The sequence below is a fragment of the Pempheris klunzingeri genome, chromosome 8 (assembly GCF_042242105.1).
Source record: "Pempheris klunzingeri isolate RE-2024b chromosome 8, fPemKlu1.hap1, whole genome shotgun sequence".
Lineage (NCBI taxonomy): Eukaryota > Metazoa > Chordata > Actinopteri > Acropomatiformes > Pempheridae > Pempheris > Pempheris klunzingeri.
Window position 1 is genome coordinate 12286857 of NC_092019.1, and position 26062 is coordinate 12312918.

A 26062-nucleotide genomic window follows, 5' to 3' on the forward strand; every position below is an offset into this window, starting at 1 on the left:
GAAAACAACTAATCCCAGATTAACTCGTTTCTTTTTAGGAGTAAAGACTAAATTTAGGGAACAGAGAGGTTAGAAGAAGGCTCTTTTCGTGAGAGATGGCCTACAGTTGTAATTTTAACCAACTCTAGGCAAAATACCATTTGTACAGTACAACTTTCAGACTTTACTAAGTACACTGCATGACATTTTATTGTGCTGCAGAATAAATGAAGCCAAACCATTTTCTGCAACATCATCCGTTTTTTTTCCAGAGCTGTTTGTAACATGATCTGTCTGCACCAACACTGAGATATCACTGAAATTAATGACAAAGGGCTCATCGAGTAAACATTGATGCAAAAATAGTAAAGTTTTTAATATCAATTGAGAGCAGAACATCCTGTATTGCGATGTGCCCGTGCATCTTTTCTCATTATCATCTCAGAGGTGTTTGTGGAAGTGAAAACCCATTGCAACTGCGTCTGGTTCTGCTTCCTACTTGACCTTTAAAAATATGCTGACATTTAGAAAATAAATTTAGACAAAAGGTTTTCTCATGGACAGATAAATAATGAAAAGAATGAGCAGAAATAGAGATGTCAACGGGTTCATAGACCAAGTAAAACCTTACTTTGTTAAAGACAACCAGGAGTCTATGATATTTGCTACAGGTGTTTGCATAATGCTTAATAAACATAATGATGAAAAATATCTGTATTTCTCTTTGTCACTGTTATAACTGTGTTTTTATTGTAGATTTCAGATTAATGCGTGCTGCACAAGCAACTGCCCTCTGAGGACAAATGAAAATAAAACTTGATCCTGAAGTTGTTCGCTGTGAGTGGACGAGCTCCAAAGTACTCTCTTGTCGACAGGATAATGGTTTTATTAAGGTTTTCACATTTCAGACACATGATTCAATGGGAACATAAGGGGCTAAATTTAACAAAGGAAAGATTTAGATTTGTTTCTTTTGCTGATTGATTTGCTTAAAACAGATTTTGGTTTTGGAGTTCATTTCTTTCCTTTTTAAGAGCTCCTTACTTTCTTCTCTTCCTCTGTCTCCCTTTCTCCCCATTTCTTAACCGAGCAGTGCATTTAACAGCTTCTTTGTTTTCTTTCTGATGTGATAACATGAGCAATTCTCAAAGCCTTCTCCTTCCATGTCATTTATTGGAGAGATGGTGTTCATATCATATATCATACCTCCCTTCCTTTACGCAAACAGAGAGATTTATGAATATCTTTTACAATGCAAACCACTGCCATGTGGAAATGACAGAAATATATAACACTTATTTCCTCAGAGGCTTGAATTAATATGAATCCAGATGACTGTGAAAGGTACATGTAACCAACACATGCGAAACCATCACACACACCTACTGGGAGAGTCCTGAGATGACTCGTCTTTGTGTTAATAACAAACAGAGGAGACATTTTCACGAGAACAGACTGTAAATCTATAAGGAAACATGTGCAGAATTTGGACTTCAATCCTGCCACTTCACCAAGCGTCACAAGTCCAGTAAAACGTTTGATTTACTGACTGAATTGCATTCCAGTCACTTAGCTGGCAAAATCTGTGTTTTCTCACAACGTGGAGCACTGAAACATGTTGGGATGACTGAAGGTGCACACCGAAACGTTGGTGAGTTGGTGTCTGTTCGTGTGTGCGAGCACTACTGCTTGTTTCTCAAAGCTTTCACTGAATTAAACTGTCTGGAGATGTTAAGGTGTGATCGCACCACTTTCCAGCAACATGAAAGTTACACCTAATTTGAATTCTGACCAGATATGTCGATTGAGTTATTGCTCGGACTGAGCTGCCTGTCTGGTGTCAAAGGGAAAACTAATGAAAGCACAAAATCAAGAGGTTTGAGAACAGAGATGAGGACTGGCACACACACATGCACAATGATAAACATTCATCCAAACACTGTCGTGGACTCTCATAACAGAAAATACTTACTGAGTGTAGACTGTATGGACACTCTGTACAAGGTGGCATGTAAGAGAGGCTGCCACTGGACACACATGCTGTTGGGACGAACCTGGTAGGTTGACAAGCCAGAAACACCCAAGAACACTGGAGACAGAGAAAAAAAACAACAGAGAGATCCATTTGACATCTATTTTCAACTTACTGATTGAACACTGATGAAAAAATCCATCAAATCCAATCCAAATATCTTTATGCCAGGGATCATGTGGGCTACTAAGTCTGCACCAAAATATATCCGTTAAGGATACTCTTTTTGCAGAGATTCATCATTAAGTGAACTACTTAATGAATGTGAAATATGCCTCGAAGAGTACAATTGTTATGTAGTATGCACCTTCCAAGCATGGTCATACTGACAATAATGTGAAATGTAGTGTAAAAGCCCCTCTGAGCTTTAAAGGGTTTAAAGGGTTATCTATACTGATAGTTCCAGTCACAACATTCAGTTAGGTATATGCTAGGACAAATCAGCACGTAACAAAATTAGCCAGGCTTGGTGTTTATCTGTGTTGTGGAGAAACAATGAGTCATGATACAGCAAAATGCAAAACACCACAAGCAATTTAAATATCTGAAGCTCGTTTGGTGAGATTCCAGTGTACCATAGGCAAGCAGACCTCCCAGGAGCCGCTCTCTCTTCGTTTTCCCTCTCTTTCTCTTTCTCTCATTCTCTCTCCCTTGTTAACAGAATTTGCTGATGGTATAAAATAAACTTGGCTCTTGCACCAGTAAATGGATATTTATGCTGGGACCATATGGCAGGTGCCTTATTTTAAATACTAGTGAATAATGCATGTGACAGGCCGTCATTGCACTCAATAATATGCAAAGATACACACAAACTCATACACAAAGACATACAAAATGCATACCAGTGCGCATAGATGCACAAGTGAACACGTTAATATGAACATTTGTAATCATGTATATATAGCATATGCGTGTGCACATGTGCACATACAATAAACTGTGTTAAGAAGGGCACTACTAGGGTAAAAAAACAAAACAGATATCACCATGAAACTTGTCTAACTGATGACTTACTTTAACACAATTATTTGTTGTAATGCAAGTTTCTGAAATGTTATGTTTAAAAATGCAAATTAGTCATTATCTTATTGAATATGCATCAAATTTACACATACTTTCAGAACAGAAATCTTGGAAATTTTAAATTCTTGTTTCATTTTGTTGGCATATTTGAGCCAAAGGTTTTTACAGAGGATTTTGGAGGAATCTTTGTTTTATCACGCTATAAATCAGATAATACTGTCAACAGCCATAAAAAAAAAAACATTTTTGCCCTGTTTTTAGGAATAAAATGTTAAAAATCTGGCTATGAATGATTCATGAACAAACCCCTCAGTAAAAACCTTCAGAATATAGATGGGTTGTTGTATGTGAGCGCTACTGAAATGGAGATTTCTGGCTATCTGAGAAAAAAGTCTGAGAAAAACTAATTTGGGAAAACAGCCTTTAAAGATATGAATTTAGGAGAAATCTACAAATGTAAATATACAAAAAGTAGTAAAATAATAATAATAATAATAATAATAATACTTTAGAAGTTTTCTGTCCTCTAGTCGGACATAAAATGTGTTATGGACTGAAATAGCCCAAAACTTGAAATTGAGCATGCATGAAAAAAACAATGTTCTTGCCTGTAGTGTCTTAGCTGGCAGTTTCTACCAAAAAAAGTGGATTTGTTTTAGAACTGTGACTTAATTTCCTGCTTTGAAGGACATCCGAGAATCGTCTGTCCCCACATAAATCTGCAGCAACACTCAGCACAAGTCTAAGAACACAAGGCATTTTGGTGAGATGGAGTCTACTTCAATGCTTAAGAGGAAGTGTGCAAAATCAGGTTTAAACACACGAAAACTAGAACCACTAGAACTAGAACAAAGAAAGTATGAGAGAGGGGGAAGTAAACGATAAAATGTACAAGAAGAGGGAACTGAGGTTGTAGTGGCCCTTTTGATTATCTAAAGGTCAAACCCAAATGAGTGCTATTGATATAAATCACAGAAGACCGCATAAAGTTACTGAATTCAGTAAGGAAATGTGTGCGTGTGTGTGTGAGAGCTGAGGTTGCCAGACTCAAAGCCAAATATTTGCACCAATCTGCATTCCAAACCTCCACACCCTCAGTTAGTTTCCACAACATTATTTCTTCTTTCTACTACTGTGCGTTTCTCATTGTGTGATCCTCTCACAGTCTCACTTTCTTTAAAAAAACGAAACAAATATACAATATCCATTTTATGACACTGCTAATTCTACAAAAGACCAGATTGACTGAGCGTCCTTCACTGGTGCCAAGGAAAACACAGTTTGACTGTACAGCACCTCAAAACAAACTATATAAAACTTCATTTGGGGGAAACAGTTTCATTTCATTCAATGGTCCTCAAGGCACCAATAATTACTTTTTTATGCTACATGCTTGTATGTGTAATTTATTGGTGCAGACATGCCAGTTGGCTCCCATGGTACGGCTGCAATGAATGCAGTGTACCCAGGGAAATATGTTACTGCATCTCCCTTATTAGAATGACAAACGACTGAACGCATCCCCGTATATAAATCAGAGTTTCTCCACTGCAGAGAGCAAATATGGACAATGAATTTAACTATGCCCTGTGTAATATAGGAAAATCTGATACATTTGACAATTTACCAGTGTGCTGTGAACTGCTTGCATCTGATAGAGAATACATGCTCTGCTGATTATTTAGTGCAGAGTCATTTTCTTAATCCCTGGCCAAAAGTGTGGAAAAACGAAGGCACACAAGGCAATACACACAAAGGGAGCTCGAGAAAAGTGTGGAAGGAAATATGAATCTGACAAGCTTATATGGAGGAAGCTGTTAAACTATATCTGCTCTATACTGTACATATAAATTGGGCTTGTGAAGAGAAAGGAAAGTCTACAATTCACCATCCTTGTAATATTTTGTGATGTGGACTGTAGAGGTACAATCATGGAGTGAAACAACAGAGAAAAAAGTGTAAAGTTTAAATGTGGAAGGCTGATAAATCTACACGTCAGTGCCTCGTATTTCATCCTCCTCTTCTTATGAAAGCATCTTTCATTATGAGTGCTTTATAGAGACAGGAAGGCGTGAGGGAATTGTCATTCATCCTACAGGGGGATGATTAAAGTGCAGATGAAGGATAGCACATTACTGTGACACAAAGTGATGAATAATCTGTGGTTCAAAAGCAATCCCCTTTAATTGTTCAATATGGATAAATCTATTGATCACTCCACATTTGGTCTTTGCATTTTGTTTCAAAACATTTTCCTCTTAAGTTAAGGCAAATAGGTTTTCAGAAAAAAAGAGGAAGCCTCTTTCTGTGCATGAGAAATTCATGAGTTATTAAAATTAGAGCGTGTTTGTCTTCGTCCCTTTCGATGCTCCACCATTTAGTGAGTTCCTTCTGGCCAATCAGACAGTGAACAGGAGATTTTGGAAGCAAGGGATGATACAGCAGTTTTTTGAAAAAGACGCACACAGTAAGTCAGTAAGCCAAAAAGACAACATCAGTGTTTGGTAATAGATAGTGACAGCACTGTTCTGACAGCCTGCCAGAGTGGGTTCAAAGAAAAAAATGCACAAACAGATGCATGTGCACACACCAACACATATATCTACAATAAATACACTATATTACTCGCTCTCTATCAACAGTTAATCTCTCTCTCTCCCTCTTTGTACCTGCCTTCCTCTGTCTGTCTCTCCACCTCACCTCTTTCCTCTCTGAGAGTCTATTTGTTTTAGATGAAGGAGACGTTAAAGCCTGCACTTGGTGTTACTGCATCTACTGATACCAAATTTATATTCAAAAATGGCTGTTCTCACAGGCTCACTGGGATTTATTAATACCCTTCTATCTATCCTTCTGTTTGCTAAAGTCTCCATGGAAATTAGTGCGGACGGTATCAGCAGGCAGTTAACATGCACGTTATACCTTTCCCACTTTCCTCAGAGTAGTTTGCCTTTCAGTCTTAAAGTCACACTGTCCTTCATGAGGTATGTAGACTGAAAACTTAAGGTGATGGTGACATCCCCTAGTAGGGCTTCTTTTGGAATGACTCATTTGGAAATTTGGTATGACTTTCCAAAAGTAAATCAGGTCATCATCAGTGACAGCTCAATTTGAAATTAGATTTAGGATTTCATTTTCATGAAACATCAGCAAACTAACACCGAGGCGGCCTCTCCTCTATTTACAGCTGTGCCAACATGTCAACGCTGACAAGGGAGGAAGAGTTTAATTCCACAATCAGATACCATGTCCATCATTAAATAACTGGTGTTACGACCGAGCGTGAGGGGTCTTTGCAGGTTTATGACAAGGATGCTTACATGTCTTGGCGTTCACGAGCAGCGGTTCACTTTGTCCTGTAGGGTAGGAGGCCATCACTTGAACGCTGTACTCCGTCCCACTTAGTAGATTCAGAAGGAGCATGGTGTTCACATTTTCATCCACCAGTGTCTCTAAAACAGGTCCTGGAACTGAGACACACACACACACACACACACACACACACATATTTATGAGCACGGAGAGAAAAGACAGAGAAAGACGGGAAATTGGATTATATTTTATTCAATAAAACTTACTCCAAACCACCTCCAGTTTTCTGTAAGTTTTATAAAGATAAATTTGAAACTTTGCAAAAATATTTTGATCCCATTTTCAGTTGAAACTTGGTGGGTTAGCTCAGAGAAAGTTTTACATTTTGCATGCACATCCTCAAACTGAAAGTCTTTTGCTCATGTAACTCAAAACTAAAGCAATTATTTACGGTTTGAAAATACTAACAAGTATAAAAGCTAAGCCAAAAACGGTTACGTTACAGTAACTACAGAATCTTACATTTTTCACCATCATATTTATAATATTAACACTAATTAGCTCTACAGCACAATTTTTTTCATCTTTTCTGCAGAGACATTAACGCTGCCTTAATTAGATGCTCATCACTTTAGCCGTCAAAGTCACCAGTGGTCATGCTAGAAATGAGAAGTTGTTTTTGTCTGCCTCTGCCTGAAGTAGTGGTGAATCTGTCACATTATCATTGTCTGCTTTATTCTTTATTGTCTATTTGGAATCCCATTAACTTCTTCTCTCTAGGTCTGTGGTTCCTCCTGCAGTCCACACACAAAATAATATAAACAAAACAATAATTAAAATCATACTCTAATCTCTAAAACGAAAAAAAGGCTAATCGAGCCAAATGTTAAGATTAGAAAATAAATGAAAAATGAAACAATAGTAACTACAATGGAAACAAAAACAAAATTGCAAAATGAAAATAAAAACAATCAAAGTTTCCTAAACAGCAATAACCACAATAACATCAAACAATGACATCACTCATCAGTTTTTGCTTTGTGACTTTTTGAAACAAAATCTACTTTTGATCTGCCTGATGTTAGTGAGGAACATATTCCAGACAGAGGAACATTTCTCATCATTTCAATTTGTTTGTGGACTTGGAACCCATGAAAAAAAACACTATATACTTGTTAGGCACAAAGGACGAGTAGTGTGTTATTACAAATAACATTTTGCATGAAAAACAAACAACAAATCACAACAAAGTGTTTATACATCTCACATATGTCAGCTCAGAAAGAACAATGAGGAGCTAATCTGGCTGCTCTGTTCTCTGCAATTTGAAGGGTTTTTTCTTTGTTTCTCAGCAGCATTTGACCAAATGACTGGGCAGTACTCCAGCTGTGACAGAACAACTGACCGAACAACATCAATCATAAGAGAGGAATCGTGACAGTCCGCTGCATTAGCATCTTCTCACGCACAGACCTGCACGAATAAACCACACGCATGCACACACTCGTACACAGTGCCTCGCTGAACTATGGCAGTGTTTCCATCCCTGCTGTAAATAGAAGCTGTACTAAACAAAGAATCCACACACACACACACACACACACACACACACACACTCCTCTAAGCCACTAAAACACATAAAAGATATCATTATAACAAACTTTATTAATGCAGCTTTTTAAAACAACTACTACAAAGTGCTTTACAAAATAATAGCAACCCTGCATGGATATAGACTAATAAAGGACTAAATTAAAAAGGAAACAAAACCAATACAAGAGGAAACATAAAATTCATCTGTGTGTGTGTGTGTGTGTGTGTGAACATTAATTAGATTTAGGTTTACATTAAGTATATTGTAGCCGTATTTCTTTGTGCGTGTGTGTTCTAGTACTTGCTACATAATAAGGAGCAGAAAACACATTTTACTAGCAAAGTGGGGACATTTTTGGGAAGGGTTAAGACTTGGTTTTAAGGTTAAGGTTAGAATTAGGTTTAGGTTAGGGTGAAGGGCTGAGGAATGCACTATATCAATGAGAACCCTCACAAAGATAGAAGTACAAGTGTGTGTTTGTGTGTGTGTTTGTGTGTGTGTGTGCGTGCGTATGTGTGCACGCATGCGTGTGTGTGTGTGTGTGTGTGTGTGAAGGCATTTGCACACACAGGTACTTCTCCTCCATCCTCTTACCAAGATTCTCACAGTGAAAACAGCCGCCTGGTGAAATTTATTTCCCTTCAACTTAATTCAGAAAATCAGATTAATGCAGCCAGTCTGCTTGAAGCTGGATCCTCCGAGACTCGGTAATTGTGTTTAGATGACTAAAAACAGGCATGGAAACTAGGAGCCCTGTCTTGGAAGGATGAAACAATTAGCACTAGAGAGGCATCAAAACAGTAAAAATGCACTTTTGATGATGAGGACGGTTAATGTCTTATTTCAGCTCTGGATCACTGACATTTTTCTTGATGCCTCAAAAAAAACTAAGTATTCACAATTAGGGAAGCCAAAAGCATCCTGAGAGCAGTTTGTTTTTCAGCTGCTATGTGCCTGTCACAGGTTTGATGCTGGCTGGTCCTCCCATAACAAGCAGATTAGTATGTTTGGACAAGTGTGTGTCTCAGGGCAAAGCACATGCTAAATAAAAGGAAAATCCTGCTTAGATGTGTGTGTGTGTGTGTGTGTGTGTGTGTGTGTGTGTGTGTGTGTGTGTGTGCTGTAGTATATGCAGAAGTGCAGTTGTGTTGGATTAAACAGACTTTTTAAAAAAACATGCCGCTGTGTCTGTTTTTGTGTTTCTTCTCTTACGAAAAACATCACCAGAAATAAAAATTTAAAAAAAGACTGAGGATAATCTCCACAATCTCTATATTTTACAGGTCATCTTTGATAGACTATTTTGGAATTACTGCTTTATTACACAAATAATTAGAGTGTCAGCAGCCTCTATGTGTGTATGAGTGTGTCTGTGTGTGTATGTACCGTTGATGGGCTGGTAGACGACCCTGTAACCCACTGTAGGCGACTGAGGTGGATCCCAGGTGACCCTGAAGCGGTTGTACCACTCCTCGGACACTTGTAGGTTTCCAGGAGACAAGAGCGGCACTGCCAAGACACAGTCAGACAAAGATCAGAGAGAGCGTAGAAGTGCTTCTCAGAGCTTGACTTAAAGGTGTCCCCTAGAGTTTTCTTCTAAATAAAGAAAAGTCATGTTTACATTCGGTGTTACGCACCAAAGCACGTTGTTTGTACCCTCGAGGTCTGACAGTACAAACACTACTAGAGGTCAAAAACTCCACAGGGAACCTTAAACTTTAGATTTTTAAGGCATAGCATAACATAGAGGTGGCCCAGTTTTAGAGAAATAATCAAATCCTCTACTGTAGAGGTCGGGTGCCATCATGTCCTCCGACTATACACTATGATTAAGGGGTGGACGTGATCTAAGAGTTTTTGATACTAGTGCTGAGACAATGCCTGAGTTTTGGCACCAACACCAGAGCAAAACTTTTTTGTTTTAACAAGGAATTGTCACTGTAAGCCTGGAACACACCACACTCACAGTTGCACACATTCACACCTTTTTTAATACTTTTTTAAGAATATAAAAATGTTTTTGTACAAAACACTTCTTTCCATTTAAGAAAAGAAGCCAAACACAAGCAGTCACACACAAAAAAACTGCCTTAGTAAACCACAGAGTAAAATTCACAAAATTAAGATTTGAATCAGAACCTGTCAAACAAGTTAAGACGAGTAGGGCTGAAACAAGATGCGATTCTAATTATTTAATAATCTGGAGATTATTTTCTTGATTAATCCATTAATAATTTGATCTATAAAATTTCAGAAAATATCAAAAATGTCCATCACAGTTTCCATTGAACATTTTTATTGATATTCAGTTTAGGTGACGCTTTATTTTGTCTGATCAAAAGTTCAAAACCCAAAGATTTTACACTGATAAATTATATAAACGCTGAAAACACAAAATATTTGTGTTGTTTTAAAAGACCAATTATCAAATGAGATATAGATGGTTTTTCTGTCAATCTATCGTTACATCTCTGTAGAGGAGAATCTGTCCGAGCAGGCATTTGATTCTGTACAGTGGAGACATTTCGGTCAGTAATGTAAACGTTAAACTTCCATATCCAGCCTTAAAATGACACATTACTTGTTCCTAGTTGATCACATTTTTTTCAAATCTAGGCAAGGCACTTTATGTATATTTTGTTGATATATGGTTTAATTATATCCTTCTCAATAAATGCTGTCAAAAAAACTGAAAATCTTGCCACGCTTTGGCTGGTCTCTGATTTATCACTATGCTGCTTTCCAATCTGAGAAGAGGTTTTTATTTGCAACATGAAGAGCTACAGTGCCCTCATCTAAAAAGATGACATATTTCATCTGACATTTTAATTCCGTGTACGACAAGGAGACAATCACAACTGTTCCTACGAGGTAACCAAGAAAACGTTTGAGAAAATCAATTAGAGCAGAGCAAAATAATTTAATCGACTCATTAATGAAAGGAGCTGCTGTAATTATGAGCGGCCTTCATTGAGACAATTAAGAATGCATCAGTATTTGTCATCGCTTTAATTTGCACTCTCCTTCGGAAACACAAATGAACATGAAATTCATGCACATCAACATTCTGCTCGATGCAATAAAATTAATTTTCATTAGCTTTCAGTTTTGTCAGACGTGTTCTGTTAAACTGGGAGCTGCATCACTGCGTAATGAAAACCGAGCAACCGAGATTTGACCCCGATGGTTAATAATTCAGTGTGTGTGTGTGTGTGTGTTGAGGGTTTGTAAGGCTTACATGTGGCTCCCAGGACCGAGACACTGATGCCGTCTTGTCCATCTGTGTAGACTGGTGTCACTGTCACTTTGTATTGGGTGTCTGATAGCAAAGGCTCAAGCACTGCTCTCCTCTGACCACCAGGAACTAACACCTACACACACACACACACACACATTCAGGGCACATTTGAATGAGTCAGAGTGCACAGGTGTTTTGAAGCAATGATAGGTTCTTCTCTCTTGGGACAAGCCTCCACATAGGCAAACAGACATGAAGCATACAAATTAGACACACACACGCATCAGGATTTCAGAATCTGTTGCTCTTGTTTGCTGGGTCATAGTGACATTTGGAAGCAGAGATTAAGGCCAGGCTTAATTTGGTGAAACACAAATTGCTTTCAAAATGCTGTGCATACCTTAAGAGGTTTGAACCACAACTGTTCAAGAATTCTGCTCACTTCAGTTTAGTCAATAAAGTCAGTTGAGGCCAATGGAGAGGCAGAAAAGAGCTAAGAAAAACCTATTACTGCTATGTTTTCATTTATCAGTGTTGAAGTTTCTTCTTTATTTGCTATTTATTTGATAAGCTCTAAATGTGTTCCTTTCATATTAATAAGATACATCTTTATCAAAAAGATTTCAATCAAACTATTATTTAAAAACCATATAGGGTACCAAGACACTAAGAAAAGCTTTACAATTAATTCCTGACCTTAGAAACAGGTGCTGACAAAACAATCCCCACACAAGGTTCGCTTTATAGTTTGTTCTGTTGCTTTCAGCTGCCAACCAGCAAAGGCTGTTTGTGGTTTGTGGAACTGCAGGTGTCTCAGCAATAACCTTTGTACTGATTATTGTCCACGTTTTCTTAAAAGTTTTGTTACATTTCATTCTTCTAATAATGCAGAGAAAAATGAAACGTGCGAACATCTACAGTTCTGTGGCAACTGAGCAATCGGATGAAGACTGTGTGGTGAAGTTGAAAGCTCCAGAACAAGGAAGTAAGTAGACCCTCACTGTTTTGTCCACCAACTAAACTTCTTTCCACTTGGGGGCGCCTCGTTGGCTCACTTGGTGGAGCACGTACCATGAAGGCTAACTGAGTTTGATTCCAGCCCATGGCCCTTTGCTCCACGTCTTCCCCTCTTTTTATCTAATAAAGGCCAAAAAAGAAATCTTGAATAATCTTATTATTTAGTGAATTTTCTAAATTCTAAACCAAAACATTTTTGGTATGCATATAACAAATGTCTGCCAAATGTAAGTCAATATGTGAGTGTGTGTTTGTTTGAGAGGGAGAGAGAGAGAGGTGCCTTATGAGAACGCCAGGTAAATCTGTCTGTGACAGCCAATGAGATGAGAGGAGCTGTCCACTCTGACTGTGGTGCTGAAACACGTGCCAGCATCAAAGTGTGTGTGTGTGTGTGGGGGGCGGCGGCACACACTAATAAACATTTTTAAATATGTAGATAAGCACATAAACACACAGATTGACGACACATGCAGACTTGCCCATGCTCTGCCCTCTATATCTGCCTCACACACACATCCACATCAAAACACATCCAAACTTTTAGAAAAAACCACGACCTGAAAAAACCCTTATCTATCAGCCAGCGGACAGGTTTAAGCCTTTCTCCCATTTTGTTTAGCTATTGTTTCTTTTTCCACCTCTCTTTGTTTCTTTTGCTCTTTTCTCTGCTGCCCTCCATCTCTGCTCCCAGTGAGGTAAATGGCTGCTGAAAAGATAATGGAATGTCTTCTGGCTTGGCCTGGCCTCTCCATCTTCTACGGCCCTGACACCACATTGGGAAATTAAAACAGGAGGGAGGGAGGGAGGGAGGGAGGGAGGAGAGTATGGGGAGGTGGCGAGAGAATAGACAAGAAGGAGGGGAAACAGTGAAAAAGCAGAGGGATAGAGGGACAGATGGAGAGGAAGGGAGAGGCAGAGTGTGTGTGTTTGTTTGTGTGTGTGTGTGTGTGTGTGTGTGTGTGTGTGTGTGTGTGTGTGTGTGTGTGTGTGTGTGTGTGTGTGTGTGTGTGTGTGCATCAGTGATCAGGGTCAGTACATGGCACTGAGCTCAAGGGCTCTTAACACAGATAGAGGAATAAGGAAGGAGAGGCTGAGTGGACCGGGACCATAAGTATGATCAGTTTTTTGATTGGAGCAGCTGACCCGACACTGACCGCTGCAGTGTCATCCAATTGGCTGGAGGATTGAAATAACAAGGATTTTCCTCCAAACATAACTCCTGTTTTGCCTTTAATCAGTGTTCACAGCTCGCCAGGAGAGGTGTTTGTGTGTGTTTACATGCATGTGTTTGAGAGCGACTGTAAGGAGGGAGACTCATAGACATCTAAAAATACCTCTTAGAAGAGAGAACTCCATACTTTGGTATTTGTAAATGTCTTACAGTAACAGCTCACAGCTTGATCAACTCACAGACGCCTCTTTGTGGTCACCCCTGAGGCCAGCGTAGGAGACCCTGTAGCTCTCCACGTGGGGGTCGTCCAGCTCCCACGATGCCTCTAAGCTCTGGGTGGTCTCGTCACTCAGCTGAAGGTTTCTCACAGCCTGACGTGTCACTGTGACGCCACATCACAGACAGCAGTTATTGTACTGAGTTACTGTAAGATTTATATATCAAAAACTGGCACAAAATCTACACACAAAAGCTACACTTTTAATGTGGTTCTGTAAATGGTGGATTAGAAAAATGTCACTCAAAATGCCGGTATGCTAAAAGAAAATCATAGCAGTTACTGTCAAAGTGCCAACATGCTCAGACAGCTGTGATGTGCTCGTTGATAAAACACAGTTGCAGGAAAATTTGGCCCAGATGGAGCATTTTAGGAACAGTGTTTAGTGTTTTTAGTTGTTTTTGTTTAATCTGCGTTACTTATGTCTTTAAAAGAAGTAGACGTGGTCTAGGCAGTCCTGATTACAAAGTCAGCGTGCAGGTTCCATGCATAATACAGAACACTGTCTAAAGCCTCAGGATTATAACAGGAATACTTAAAAGTTTTAATCAAAGCAGATGTGCCATTTTAAAGTTTCTAGGATAGTGAGCAGGGACCTAAGTAAAGGAGACATGCTGCTTTTTAAGTTTTTAGAGCCGTGAGAAGAGAAACTGCTCTGACGCTTAGCTGTAGTCTGCTCCTCATACAAAACACAATCCAGATGGACTGTGGGTCGCCTCTGAAGTAATGAAGTTTGAACTACAGTCTCTGGGTGAAGCCAACTTGGTGAACATGCATACAAAAGATCTTCCAAACATTTTTCATAAGGTGCATCCTGCTTGAGAGGGCTATCAGTGTTTCAGTTTTGCATTCATCAACTTTAGTGAGAACAGACAATGTGGGGATTTTTTTTAGGCCTTCAGTAATTCTGATTTTCCTTCCTGAAACTAAATGAGCAACAAAGACCAGAACTCTTCTACGGGAACTTGCTCGAACTGTGGTTGTACTCTGGCAACATCAGCATGCACTGGCAGCCTAGCAGAGCTTTTCACATTTCAATGACAGTAGACTTTTCAGACAGATGCTTTGGCTTGAATCATGCTTCAAATTTAACCATTTCTTCTGCCAGGATAGTTTTGTTTTTTTGTTGTTGTTAAACCAAGAACCACTTGAACTTACCTACTGCTCACTGGACACATGCAAGCACAATTATTATTTAAAGCAACACTTTTCAAATTCTAACCTCATCAAAAAACACATTTTATGGCACAATTTTAACACATCTTTCAAGACAGTCTTTTGCTTCATCATGCAATGACAGTGTCATGAGTGGTTGCTTCACATTCACTTGCCATACAGCCGAAAGTAAGCTGCTAAACTGTTAACTAGCACAGAGTGTGGTGCTTTGGACATGTTTGAATTTCACACAAAAGCAATTTGGACGCTTCTTACCTGCTGTTGTGGTTGCAATCGTTGTTGTCTTGGCCACTGGGGGATTACACAGACCATAAATAAGATAATTGGATAGAAACTCTCATCAACAACTCTTTGTATCAATATCTAAGGTAATTAGGAAGAAATACATAGCAAACCATTGATGGGAAAATAGATTTTCTTTTTTCTGAGACAAGCTGTGACAAGCAAATCAATGCAAGTGGACTCATGCAGAGCTCTGCTTTGAACTCAGAAATGCAAATTTTATGATCCTAAAAGGCATATGTGATTGGACTAGTCTGCTATTCTCAGCAGACAGTGGCACTTTGGTGTAGAGGCTTGGTTAGGTTACAGGATAATTTCAACTTCAGTGCAAACCAAGGAGATTTTGGTGTGAAATTATACTCTCTCTCATCTCTGGAAAAGTTTTTAGATTCTGACTCAAATTTGTTCAGATCAGATAAAGAAAATACCTGGCCTAAAGTCACTTACACGTGGTCTCTATGACGGAGACGGTGTCACTCTCGGATTCATCTTTGAAAATAGCCGTCAACATAACTTCGTACTCAGTAGACGGACTCAGACGATTCAGGATGTACTTGTTATCGCTGCCACTCAAGACCACCTACAGAAGAAAAACACACATACAAGTCTTAGTCTCATATTACATTTGGACTCCGACAATATCTTCTTTCCAAATAATTAGCATCTCAAGGATGTTGGCTGATAATTTTTTTAAAAAAGGCAACCATGTGCATCTGCTGTTTTAAAAGAGTATTTTTATTTAACAGTAAACAGACAAATCTGAGCAGCATAATGTGCGATAGTAGTCAGTCAGTATTTATAATGCCACACTTTCATCTTTGCTTTGACCAAAGATAATACTGCAAATGAAGGTGTGTATTACTGAACTGGCCTTAAAAAAGTATTTTTTATATATACTATTTTTATTTGTATTTTTAATGACATTTTTTTCATGTTCACAATGCGCTGTTAAGAATTTTGTACACATTGTTCTGTTTTGTACCTTCGTTTGTTGTTACTATACTTGCTTGTAGAAAATAAATAAGAAGAGTTTCCTAAGTTACCTTCAAGATGTGACAAAATTTTGGGCATTGACCAACAGTCTGACAAGGTTATTTATACTCTAGTGCAACAACAGACTTTCGAACCAAGGTCATCACTGAGTTTTAGTAGAGAAAGCTGCTAAAAAAATAAAATAACAAATCGCCTCAGCGCTCATAATTTCAGTCATGAAAACAGCAGGAAACGGTTTCGTCATAAAGGCTGGTGTCTATGAAAACAAGCTGCATGTGGATTCGGTTGTAGTGCTGTGTTGAATAAATTTGGAATTGTATAAATTAATCTAATCATCAAGTGCATAGCATTTAAATGTACTTGTACAAAATGTTATGTTAAACAAAGCTCACAAAGATAACCATCACAATATGACCAATTCAGAAATGTGCCATTTCCCCTGAATACAAACGGCAAAGCCAGCTGGATCAACTACTGCTGCAGGACTCCAAACGACCATTATAATTTGTACAACACAGAAACGAATCAGACCCAAAGGTAAATATAAAGAGGTCATCAAAAGTACATCTTGCTTCCATGGAGAGCAACATTGAAATTGGAATTTACTGTAGATGACTCAATAACCACATTATGTGCAGGAATTTGTTTCTGTACGGAGCCCTTTGAGACACAGTTGCATGCAAATTTCACCAGTGGGGATGACAATTTGTGCTTTCCCTGGAGCAAGTGCATCTTTAATGATGGATTTTCTCGGTTTTCTTTTTACGTTCCTTGCATTTAGTGAGATATACTTCCAGATTTCTTAGCACCCCCACCACCATCGGTATTCACCTGATTAAAGAGTGGAGTCATCAGACATTTTATAAGAGTATAAAAAGACCCAAACCCTGCTTTAAAAAAAAAAAGGAACAAATGAATCCAAACAAAACAGCATGATTCAACAAAAATAATCTACTCATGGTTCTCTAGATTATCATAAAGTTATAATCTGGGTAATCTTTCACTGTGTTGTGCATCTGTGTCTGTGTGGCTGTTTGATTGAAGAATGTTTAATCTCCTCTCAGATGCAACAATACAGAGCAGTCGGTGGAGGATGTGTGTGTGGACATGTGTAGAGTATGTGGGTGAGAGACAGAGAAAAGCTGTGTGCATCCCTTTCTCAATGCTGGCGGAATTACCAGCCCACCTCTCCAACTCCCCAGAGTGTTATTTTCAGCTCTGATGACTCTCGGCAAAACACACAAACACACATACACACTCACACAACACGAACACACATACATACACGCACTCTTACAGACCTAAGGGCTCTATCGCTGCCGCCCAGCTGTCTCTAAACCCCAGATCATGGTAATAAAACACCCAAGCCATTAATTTCTAGATTTATGCAGCATTTATTTATACTCAGTCACGCCAGGGGTTTCACCAGCTACCGGTAGTGTAGTTAAGCTTATAGGCAAGTCTATAGAGTACAGACTTTATCTGGGCACATGGAGAACAGCCACTTCTCCCTCTGGAAATACAGATAATAAGTGGACCTCTGGCTAATTTAAAATCCAGAATCCATGCAGGTTATTTTTCTTTTTTATCTGTGTTCTTGATTTGCTAAACTATGAATTGGTGTAATATTTGTCAGCTTATGGAAGAGGAAATACATGTTTGTGGCAGCGGTAAGGACTAAAACTTAATGTTAAATGTTCACGTCTGTAGTGTCAACATGATTAATGAGGACAATTTTGTCACATTTCACTCCTTGTTGGTTCCTTCACAGCCCGTATTTTACTGTCGGTACTGACCTCCTTTGTGTCGCCCCCTGCGAATGGTGCCCAGGAGAGCCTGTAGAGGACGATGTCGCTGGCTGAGTGATCCCAGCTGACCTGGAAACTGTCTGTGCTGACGTCACTGGAGCGCAGATTCAAAGGACCAGGGACAGGAGCTGAAAGGTGGGGAGATGCATTTTATCCTTTCTTTCTGTTTTTTTTTACCATCTTTGTCATTTGCATACTGTACATTTTTTAATTATTTTTGGATTTTCCCATAACCTTTTGTGATATTTAGATAGTGTTCTGCGCTGGCTTTTCCTCCTGGTGCCTCTCACAAAGCAGCACATGTTCTGCATTACTGAGCAATAGAAAGAGTACTGACCAAAGAGAGCTTGGCTGGCACTACAATTGCACTGCATGATGCAACTTTCATTTAAATGTTGCATGAAACAGTTACTCTTGCGGTGTAACAGCATTTATCCCGATTGTTTTAAATTCTAGTACAAACATCAGTTTTAATTTTCATAGAATATTTGTTTCCCCAAATACCCACAGCTGCAAAGAACTGAACCTCCACTCTTGTTGCACCAAGTGAGATTCAAGCTGCGTGTCATTCGGACACGGTGAAGAACATGTGATAGTTAAAATAGCACATGCATTACTATGCAAAAAGTAGTACGATAAAAGCCAAACAGTATAACCATGAGCTAGCTTCATTTTGGATCATGGTACAATCACTGACCTGGAATTAAACGGCTGCTTTCCCAACTGTAAGTGCTAATTTACTGCAATTTAAACAGTTTGTTGAGCAATTATTTTGACTTACAACAACACTGTTGTACCAGAGCTCAACTCTAATTATGCAGGTTCCCACCATTTCCCTCTCCCCCACTCAAAAATCTTAAAAGTGTTTTGTGTAGTTGCGTTAGTTCATGAATCTGCCTTTCTTAAACCTGCTCCATTTAACAAAGTTTGCCAAGAGATAAATAAAAACCAACATGGCTCTTTAGCGAATAGAGTGAATACTTTAATAGTTGCTTGCCAGAAACACATTTCATTCAGCTGACTCAGCACTGGAGCCCAACTGCTTGTTGCTTAAAGGGATATTTCTACAAATCAATATCTGTTAGCGTGACAAAATAGTAAGGGACAGTGGAATGACCTTTTAATGGGACTGGGTTATTATGCTGAGGTGTAAATGAGATGGGCAGATCTCCAAAATAGCAGAAGGACCAGTAGCGATAATAAAATTCAACACGCTTTGGCACTAAGAGAGAAATGGTTTGCCTTCTAATGGTATTGATAAAACTATTGTCAGGAAATGGAGACAAAATTGTCCTCAGCAGAGATGGGAAATGGAATAAAACCCATCTGGAAGACAAACTAAAATGAAATAAAAAAAAACAAATGAACAAATGTACTTAATAATTACCACTGGTGGCAACATTTGTCATCTACATCTGCTCATATTCAAATACGAGGTTTGCAAACTAACTAACTAATTAAATACTGTATCCTTGCAGTCAAAAAACAACAGTTTCTTACTGGTGGTGAATCCATCTGTGAGTGGATCTGACAAGCCTTCGGTGTACAAGGCAAAGATGGCCACTGAGTATTCCATCAGAGACGTCAAGTCACTGAGGTCATAAGAGTTCACTGGACCCACCTCCACCTGCACAACACACACAGACACGTGACATATCCTCACAGAAATCCACAGTCATGCCCATACAAAAATAAAATAGTTCAATCACAGCCAGCTGAAAAAGCCCCAAATCCACTAAAACATTTATTATTTGTTAAGATTTCTTGCTGTGCCTCGGACAATGGAAGATGACCAGCTTTTCAGGAGTAACATGTGCTGCTAGTATTTGGGGAACACATTGGACACAGGCACCAATTTCTACTGAATGTGCAAGTTTTAAGAGTTTATCCAACTCCGGCTTGTGCACACTGACACTCTCATACAAACATCACTGTAATATCTGTACATCTTTTCGTACCAATAAGAACAATCCCAACACTTTGTTCTAACTTTCATCATCTTTATGTCACTTATTTCTTTTGACACACCTGCTCTGTGACCAGTCCGTCTGTCTTGACCCACATGATGCGGAAACCTTTGACTTCTCCGGGCGCCGGGTCCCAGCTGATGTGGGCGGAGTTGTGAGTGATGTCAGAGAACTGGAGGTTGCTGGGAGGACTCAGTGGTACTGAGGGAGAGGACAGAAAGAGAGAGCAAGTGATTGATTTGTGTTTGTATGCACTTGCACCTCTAGTTTTGTGAGAACCAGTTTGGGGTTTTAGACGTTAGAGACGATCTTCACCTCTCCGAGGGACTGTTTGAATCTAAGTTAAGGTTAGGTTAAAGGCTCAGAAGGAGGGCCCTCATAAGGACAGAAGTTAAAAATTGTATGCGCGCTTGTGTATTACTCACATGTAGTTTCCTGGTTTGTAATAGGGTCACCAGCCTCCTCTCCATACATGGCATAAACAGTGACGGTGTATTCAGTGTGAGGTTTTAACACATCCAGCTCCAGTTCTGTAACTGCATCCGATACCTTGACCTAGGGACAAAGATGCACAAACCCAAACATTACAGCATTTAAAACACCTTTAAAACTCTCAGCTCTAAACTACCGAGTTGTGATTTAAAACACACACAAAAATAGATAGATATATGCTTATTCATAAGCATATGTCTATCTATTTTTTTTGTCTTTTTCTATCTTTCTTTCACTACCTCCTTCTCATCCAAGTCTCCACCATCTGTAAGCGGTGCATACAGCAGCATGTAGCCAGAGACTCCATCAACACTGTCCCATCTTGCTTTCATGGAGCTGTGAGTCACATCAAACAGCTGGAGGCCCGTCACTGTGGGAAGGGACACTACACACACACGCGACCACAAACACAACCACACACACACACAAACAAACACACACAAACACACACACATCAATCAAGGAGGAATCAGACAAATAAACCAAAACTTTTGAGTTGATCTTGATTAAGAAGGGTTTGAGTTTTATAACTGTTATGATACCACAACACACAGTTTTACCAGGATTTTAAGAGTGAAGAGTGAAGAGTGAAACACTTCATCATATATTCTTTCATCTTCCTGTCCAAAGAATGCACCATTTTCAATATGTCTGGCTTCTATGACTGTCGAACCTTTAAGCCATTGTTATTAACTTGTGATCTCAGATGTTGACTGAAGCATTGGCGTGAGGGTTTGTAAGTACATTTCCGCATGTGTGTTTGTGTGTAAGAATAAACTTACGAGTTGTTTCTGATCCTCTCAGAGCTTCGCTTGCCTCGTTTGCGTACACAGCAAACACAGCCAGCTGGTACTCCGTGAGAGAGCTGAGATGCTGCAACACCACTGAGGTCTCACTACCGTCCACTACCGCCTGGGGAGAGTGGGGGAGGGTGAGAGTGGGGTGAGGGGGTGTGAAAGATGGATGGAAGCGACAGAGAAGATATGGGGTGTGGAAATGGATGGGGGAGAGGGATAAGGGGACAAAAAAATGGCAGAGAAAATGGAAAGTAGGGCAATAAATGGAGGAAGATGAAAATGGTAAATGGAAGAAAGGGAAAGAGGAAGAGGGAGCAGGGAAGGTAGGGCAGGAAAGAGAGTTGTATAGGAAGGGGAAACGGAATGGATTTATTGAATGGGATAAGGCACAAATGTCTAAAGCAAAATAATATTTTTCATTTCTGATCTGAATGCATGACAGTTGTGATACAGATTAGGTTCAGGCTGAGCCAGCTGGAAAGGTCTCCTCACATGCGGCTCCAGACCATCTGGTCCCTGTAAACCCAGCTACGCAAAAGATTTAATGGCTTCTCTGGTCAAATGTTCTGGAAAAATCAAGCAGGTGCCTGGATCAGCCCTAAGTATCATTTCTAGCGAGCCTTCACTACCTGCATCAATGTTCAAGGGACTTGTGAATGGAGGGATGAGAAGAATGATACCACCAGCGTTTCAGGGTAAAATTGAGCTCAATCCATACACCTGCCTAAAGACCCCAGATATAGTAACTCCTACTGGTGTAGTAAATATGATGGAAAAACTGAGCGTCTCTGGCCTAAAGCCACCTCTCTGTGCTCCTACTGAGTATTTTTTAGGCTTTGTGCTTCTACACATGCATGTATAGCTTGATTGTTAACTCCCTCAGCTTTTCCCACTTAAACTTGGTAAATAACACTTTAGTACCGAAAATGTAGTGCTGTTCTTAGGTATATACCTCCTGTGGCTCTCCTCCCTGAGCTGGGTAATAAACCACTCTGTATTTCTCCACATTTCCAGGGGCATGGCTCCATGAAACCTGAAAGCTTCGGGCCGTCACTTCTGATGTCACCAGGTCAAGTGGTGCCCCCACCTCCTCTGGTGTCTGTTCTGAAGAAATAAAAGCAGACAAAAAAGGGAAGAGATTGCATCAGATTACATTAAGTTACTCCCAGTGAGGAACTTTTAAGTAGAAAACCTCACACAAGTTGAGGATCAGAGAAAAAGAGATAGTGTTGAAATATAATCAAAACACATTAGACTGGATTTATGGTGTCCTTTTAAAGACGACCTCTTTCTTGTTTTTCCATCCTGCATCTTTATATCCACAGAGACGGACACTTATTAGAGGAAAGACTGAGAAATAGGAGCAGGATGAGGAAAGAAGACAATGCTTCCTAAAATATTCCAACATTTTATGGCAGGATTGCATTTCTATTTGCAGGATAGCATTTGTATTTGGCTGCTGTGTGACACCATCCTCCCAGTGGAGAAACTTTACAGTAAATACGAGCATCTCTGGACACTCAAGCTTTATCTACATATATAGGCTTTAATTCGCACCACACACAAAACCTACTTTGTGAGTATAGATGCTGTTTGACTTATCATTTCAACATTTCTTTTAATCATTTATTCATTTAAGGATACATGCGAGCCAAAGTAATCACACCACCCACTGTTGATTTCACCACTTATAGCATTGCACTTTGCCTTACTCAGGATAATTGATATGGCAGATTGTAGCAACTACTCTAGTTTGCATGTAAGTGCTTAAAAACGCTTGTCTGTGATATTACTTATGTATGATAGCTGCAGTCTCTCTTTCTCACTCCGCGTCCTGTTGTTTCCTTACTCTGCTTGATGTCCTTGTCTTGCTGCTCCACTTGTTCGCACACTGTTCTGGTCAGTCCCTCGACTATAGAGCTCATGATGTTGAAGTCGGCCACATTGTAGACATGAGTGTTGTCTGGCTCTGAGGCGATGGAGTGCAACTCATTCTCATCAGCATTCTTCACACCTGGGAACGAGAGAGAGGCACATCATTCAGAGATAACATTCAGCATATAAAAGCACTGGAGGACAGTAAACTTTTGAGGAAGTTTAGTTCAAAGAAACATCACTGGCATGGACTTAGAAAAACTACATAGTGTTTTTTTAACTCATTGAGGTAAAAGTAGGACTCTTCCTTTGCGTGTGTCCATTCTCACCAATAGCAAACAGCTCAACACCAGCATTTCGCAGGCTCTCTGCTGGCGGTATGACATCATCCTGAGACTTCCCATCAGTGATGAGGATCCCAATCTTGGGTATACCAGGTCGAGAGCCAGATTCTGGCTTGAAACAGTTCTCCAAGATATAAGTCAGCGCAAGGCCTGGAGAGACGAGGAGACAGAAAGAGGAGGAGGAGAATGACAAAGGGGAGAGGGGGCAGAGTGGGTAAAAGCATAATAAAAAAGAGGCAAAGAAGAAAAAATATTCAAGGAAAGTAAGCAGAGAAGAACGGAGAAGTAAAATGTGGTGAAAGTACCAGGATTATACAGAAAGCCAAAAGAGGGAAATTCCGCAAATTCTTAACACACTAAACTAGTAATCAGCATACATGAACAGTAAAAAAAAAAAAGACTAGAATCAGTAATATCCAGCACCTGTGAGAGTGTTTCCTCCTTTGTAGGGCAGGTTTTTGACAGCATCAATAACGGCATCTTTAGTGGAGAAAGCGTTTAGGTGCCACTCTATCCGGGGATCACCACTGTACTGAGCCAGACCTAGAAACACACATTTACACAAACACAACTTGTTATTTGCTTGTATTAATTGCTTAAATCTGGATGAAAGCCGATACAAAAATGACACTATTTTCTGACAGATATGAGCAAAGTATCGGTATTAAGGAAATTAATAAATTTACACAAACATTAGAAGACCATATTGGCCCCATGGTGGCCCCATCTGTTCAAGGAGGAAAGTAGCAGGGACCCACCTATCCTTGTCTTATCGATGCCAACTTCAAAGGCATTGACAAGGTTTTCCAAGAACATGCGGACCAGCCGGAAGTTAAGCCGACCAATACTCCAGGAGCCGTCCACCAGGATTACAATGTCTGCAATGGCCTCAGTGTGGCACACAAACTGATCAGCTAACGGGAGGAGAGAAGACAGACGTGAATTCAAACTAACCACAACCAGGAACAATCAGACAGAATGTGGGACTAATAAATAATGAACTGAAAAGAAAACGTCCTTTAAAAACATTGTGCTTTTACTTTTGATATGCAGGTGTCTCAGCCAAAACTCAGAAAAACACAACAAATTCACACCTCAAGTTAGCAGGTTTCAGATTGGCTTTATTGTACAAAAAACACAATTTAATCCGAACAGCCAGAAACAGAGCTCAGAAAATTAGACATCATGTATAATAGACACTGACTAATCTCGTTGTTTACAATACAAAACAAGCTCTAACACATAAAACATGTCCTGCATCTCTTTTTTGCTCTAAAGCATATAAAATGCATGATGTAAAAATATAAAAACATCTTGAGAGCCTCCCTCAAACTCAGTGGTGCTCTTCTCTCCAGTATCTCATAACCTCCTCTTCTTAGAAATACTCTCTAAACAAGATATGTGGAAAAAAAACTGACAGTTTTAAGAGGGAAATCTACATGTGAAAACTCCCACCTGAAATCAGCAACGAGAATAGATATGAGTCAATATTGTTGAAGCAGTCACATACACACGCACACACACACACACACACACTTTTATTGGTTAATTTATCATGATAACAGTACTGCTTATCTCGTCATCCTGCCGTGTATGCTATCCTATAAATGAAGACATCCACTTAACGTTGCATCATAAATCCCCAATCTGTCTACAAAAGCGATCGTGGATAATTCAAAACTTGCTGTTAAGGTTGGACATTTTTGTCTAAATGAAGAAAAGTAATAAGAGAGTGCTGACTATAGGAAATGAGAATCATCAGTTTTTTGTACCTTAAAAAGACAAAGATTACAGAGCTGAGTGATACAATGCAGATAATCCAGCTGATGCTAGTTAACATTTTCACTAATTAATCCAAACTGAACACAATAGGACTTAGTTATTTCAACATGTCCTATAGGACAGCAGAGTGAAAGGTTCAGTTTCTCACTACACTAACAACAGGTGTTAGTTTAATGGCTCAGGTGCATACTGGGTAATTGCAATGCCCTGGGTTAGTCCCAAGAACTTTATTGCAGTTTTGTTCTTCTCGTGTCCAGATAAACTGCCATTTGGTGGCTAAAAGAGATGTTCCTTCACAATCTTACGATATTTGTCAGAAATGCATGCTGACAAGAATGACTCTGAAGTTAACATGAACAGGTGGCTGGTGCCCTTGCACAACACATTAGATGAAACATGGAAGGGATTTACTGTATTTTGGCGAGTTATCTTTTTATTTCATTCCTAAAAAAAATCTATGTAACATTGACTGTACCAGCTGTGTTATTTGTGCTACTATCTCAGGCAAACACTATTTCAAGATTTAAATTCTTAAAAGACACATTGTCTGACAGTAAGCCACGCAGGTATCCCTTTCAAAAAAGTGACTTTCCAGACAGAGCCTTCTGTCTGCTGCTTGTGTCTGTCTGACTGTTTGAACCATCCATCTGCTACCGATGGCAGATGGAGGAGAGAAGAGACGACAGCAAGGTCGAGAGACAACTGATGTTAATCTTTGGTTTGCAGATGCATAACATATAAGACCGAAGAGCTATTATAAAATAATCTTACGTAACGTTTTGAAAAGGCCAAGAGGATTATGAACACATCCTCAGAGTTCAGGTACATAAGAGTCACAGTTTTCCATTTTTCTATTACCATTTAAAGGAATGAGGAGAACTCTTTTAAACATCCTACTGT

At 39.4% G+C, this 26062-nt stretch overlaps 1 protein-coding gene across 1 annotated transcript in view; it reads right to left on the reverse strand.

The window, feature by feature from the left end:
- col14a1a (collagen, type XIV, alpha 1a) overlaps window positions 1-26062 on the reverse strand; it is a 128767-nt gene that overhangs the window by 65803 nt on the left and 36902 nt on the right. The window contains exons 6-23 of the mRNA XM_070834822.1: window positions 24139-24294; window positions 23804-23923; window positions 23366-23530; window positions 23011-23175; window positions 22114-22265; window positions 21147-21276; window positions 20604-20749; window positions 20298-20427; window positions 19934-20073; window positions 19406-19532; window positions 17894-18033; window positions 15552-15684; window positions 15078-15113; window positions 13609-13751; window positions 11182-11314; window positions 9330-9452; window positions 6358-6507; window positions 1952-2068 (exon numbers count right to left, since the gene is read on the reverse strand). Coding sequence (XP_070690923.1) covers window positions 1952-2068; window positions 6358-6507; window positions 9330-9452; window positions 11182-11314; window positions 13609-13751; window positions 15078-15113; window positions 15552-15684; window positions 17894-18033; window positions 19406-19532; window positions 19934-20073; window positions 20298-20427; window positions 20604-20749; window positions 21147-21276; window positions 22114-22265; window positions 23011-23175; window positions 23366-23530; window positions 23804-23923; window positions 24139-24294 — 2406 coding nt within the window. The remainder of the gene's footprint in view (window positions 1-1951; window positions 2069-6357; window positions 6508-9329; window positions 9453-11181; window positions 11315-13608; window positions 13752-15077; window positions 15114-15551; window positions 15685-17893; window positions 18034-19405; window positions 19533-19933; window positions 20074-20297; window positions 20428-20603; window positions 20750-21146; window positions 21277-22113; window positions 22266-23010; window positions 23176-23365; window positions 23531-23803; window positions 23924-24138; window positions 24295-26062) is intronic.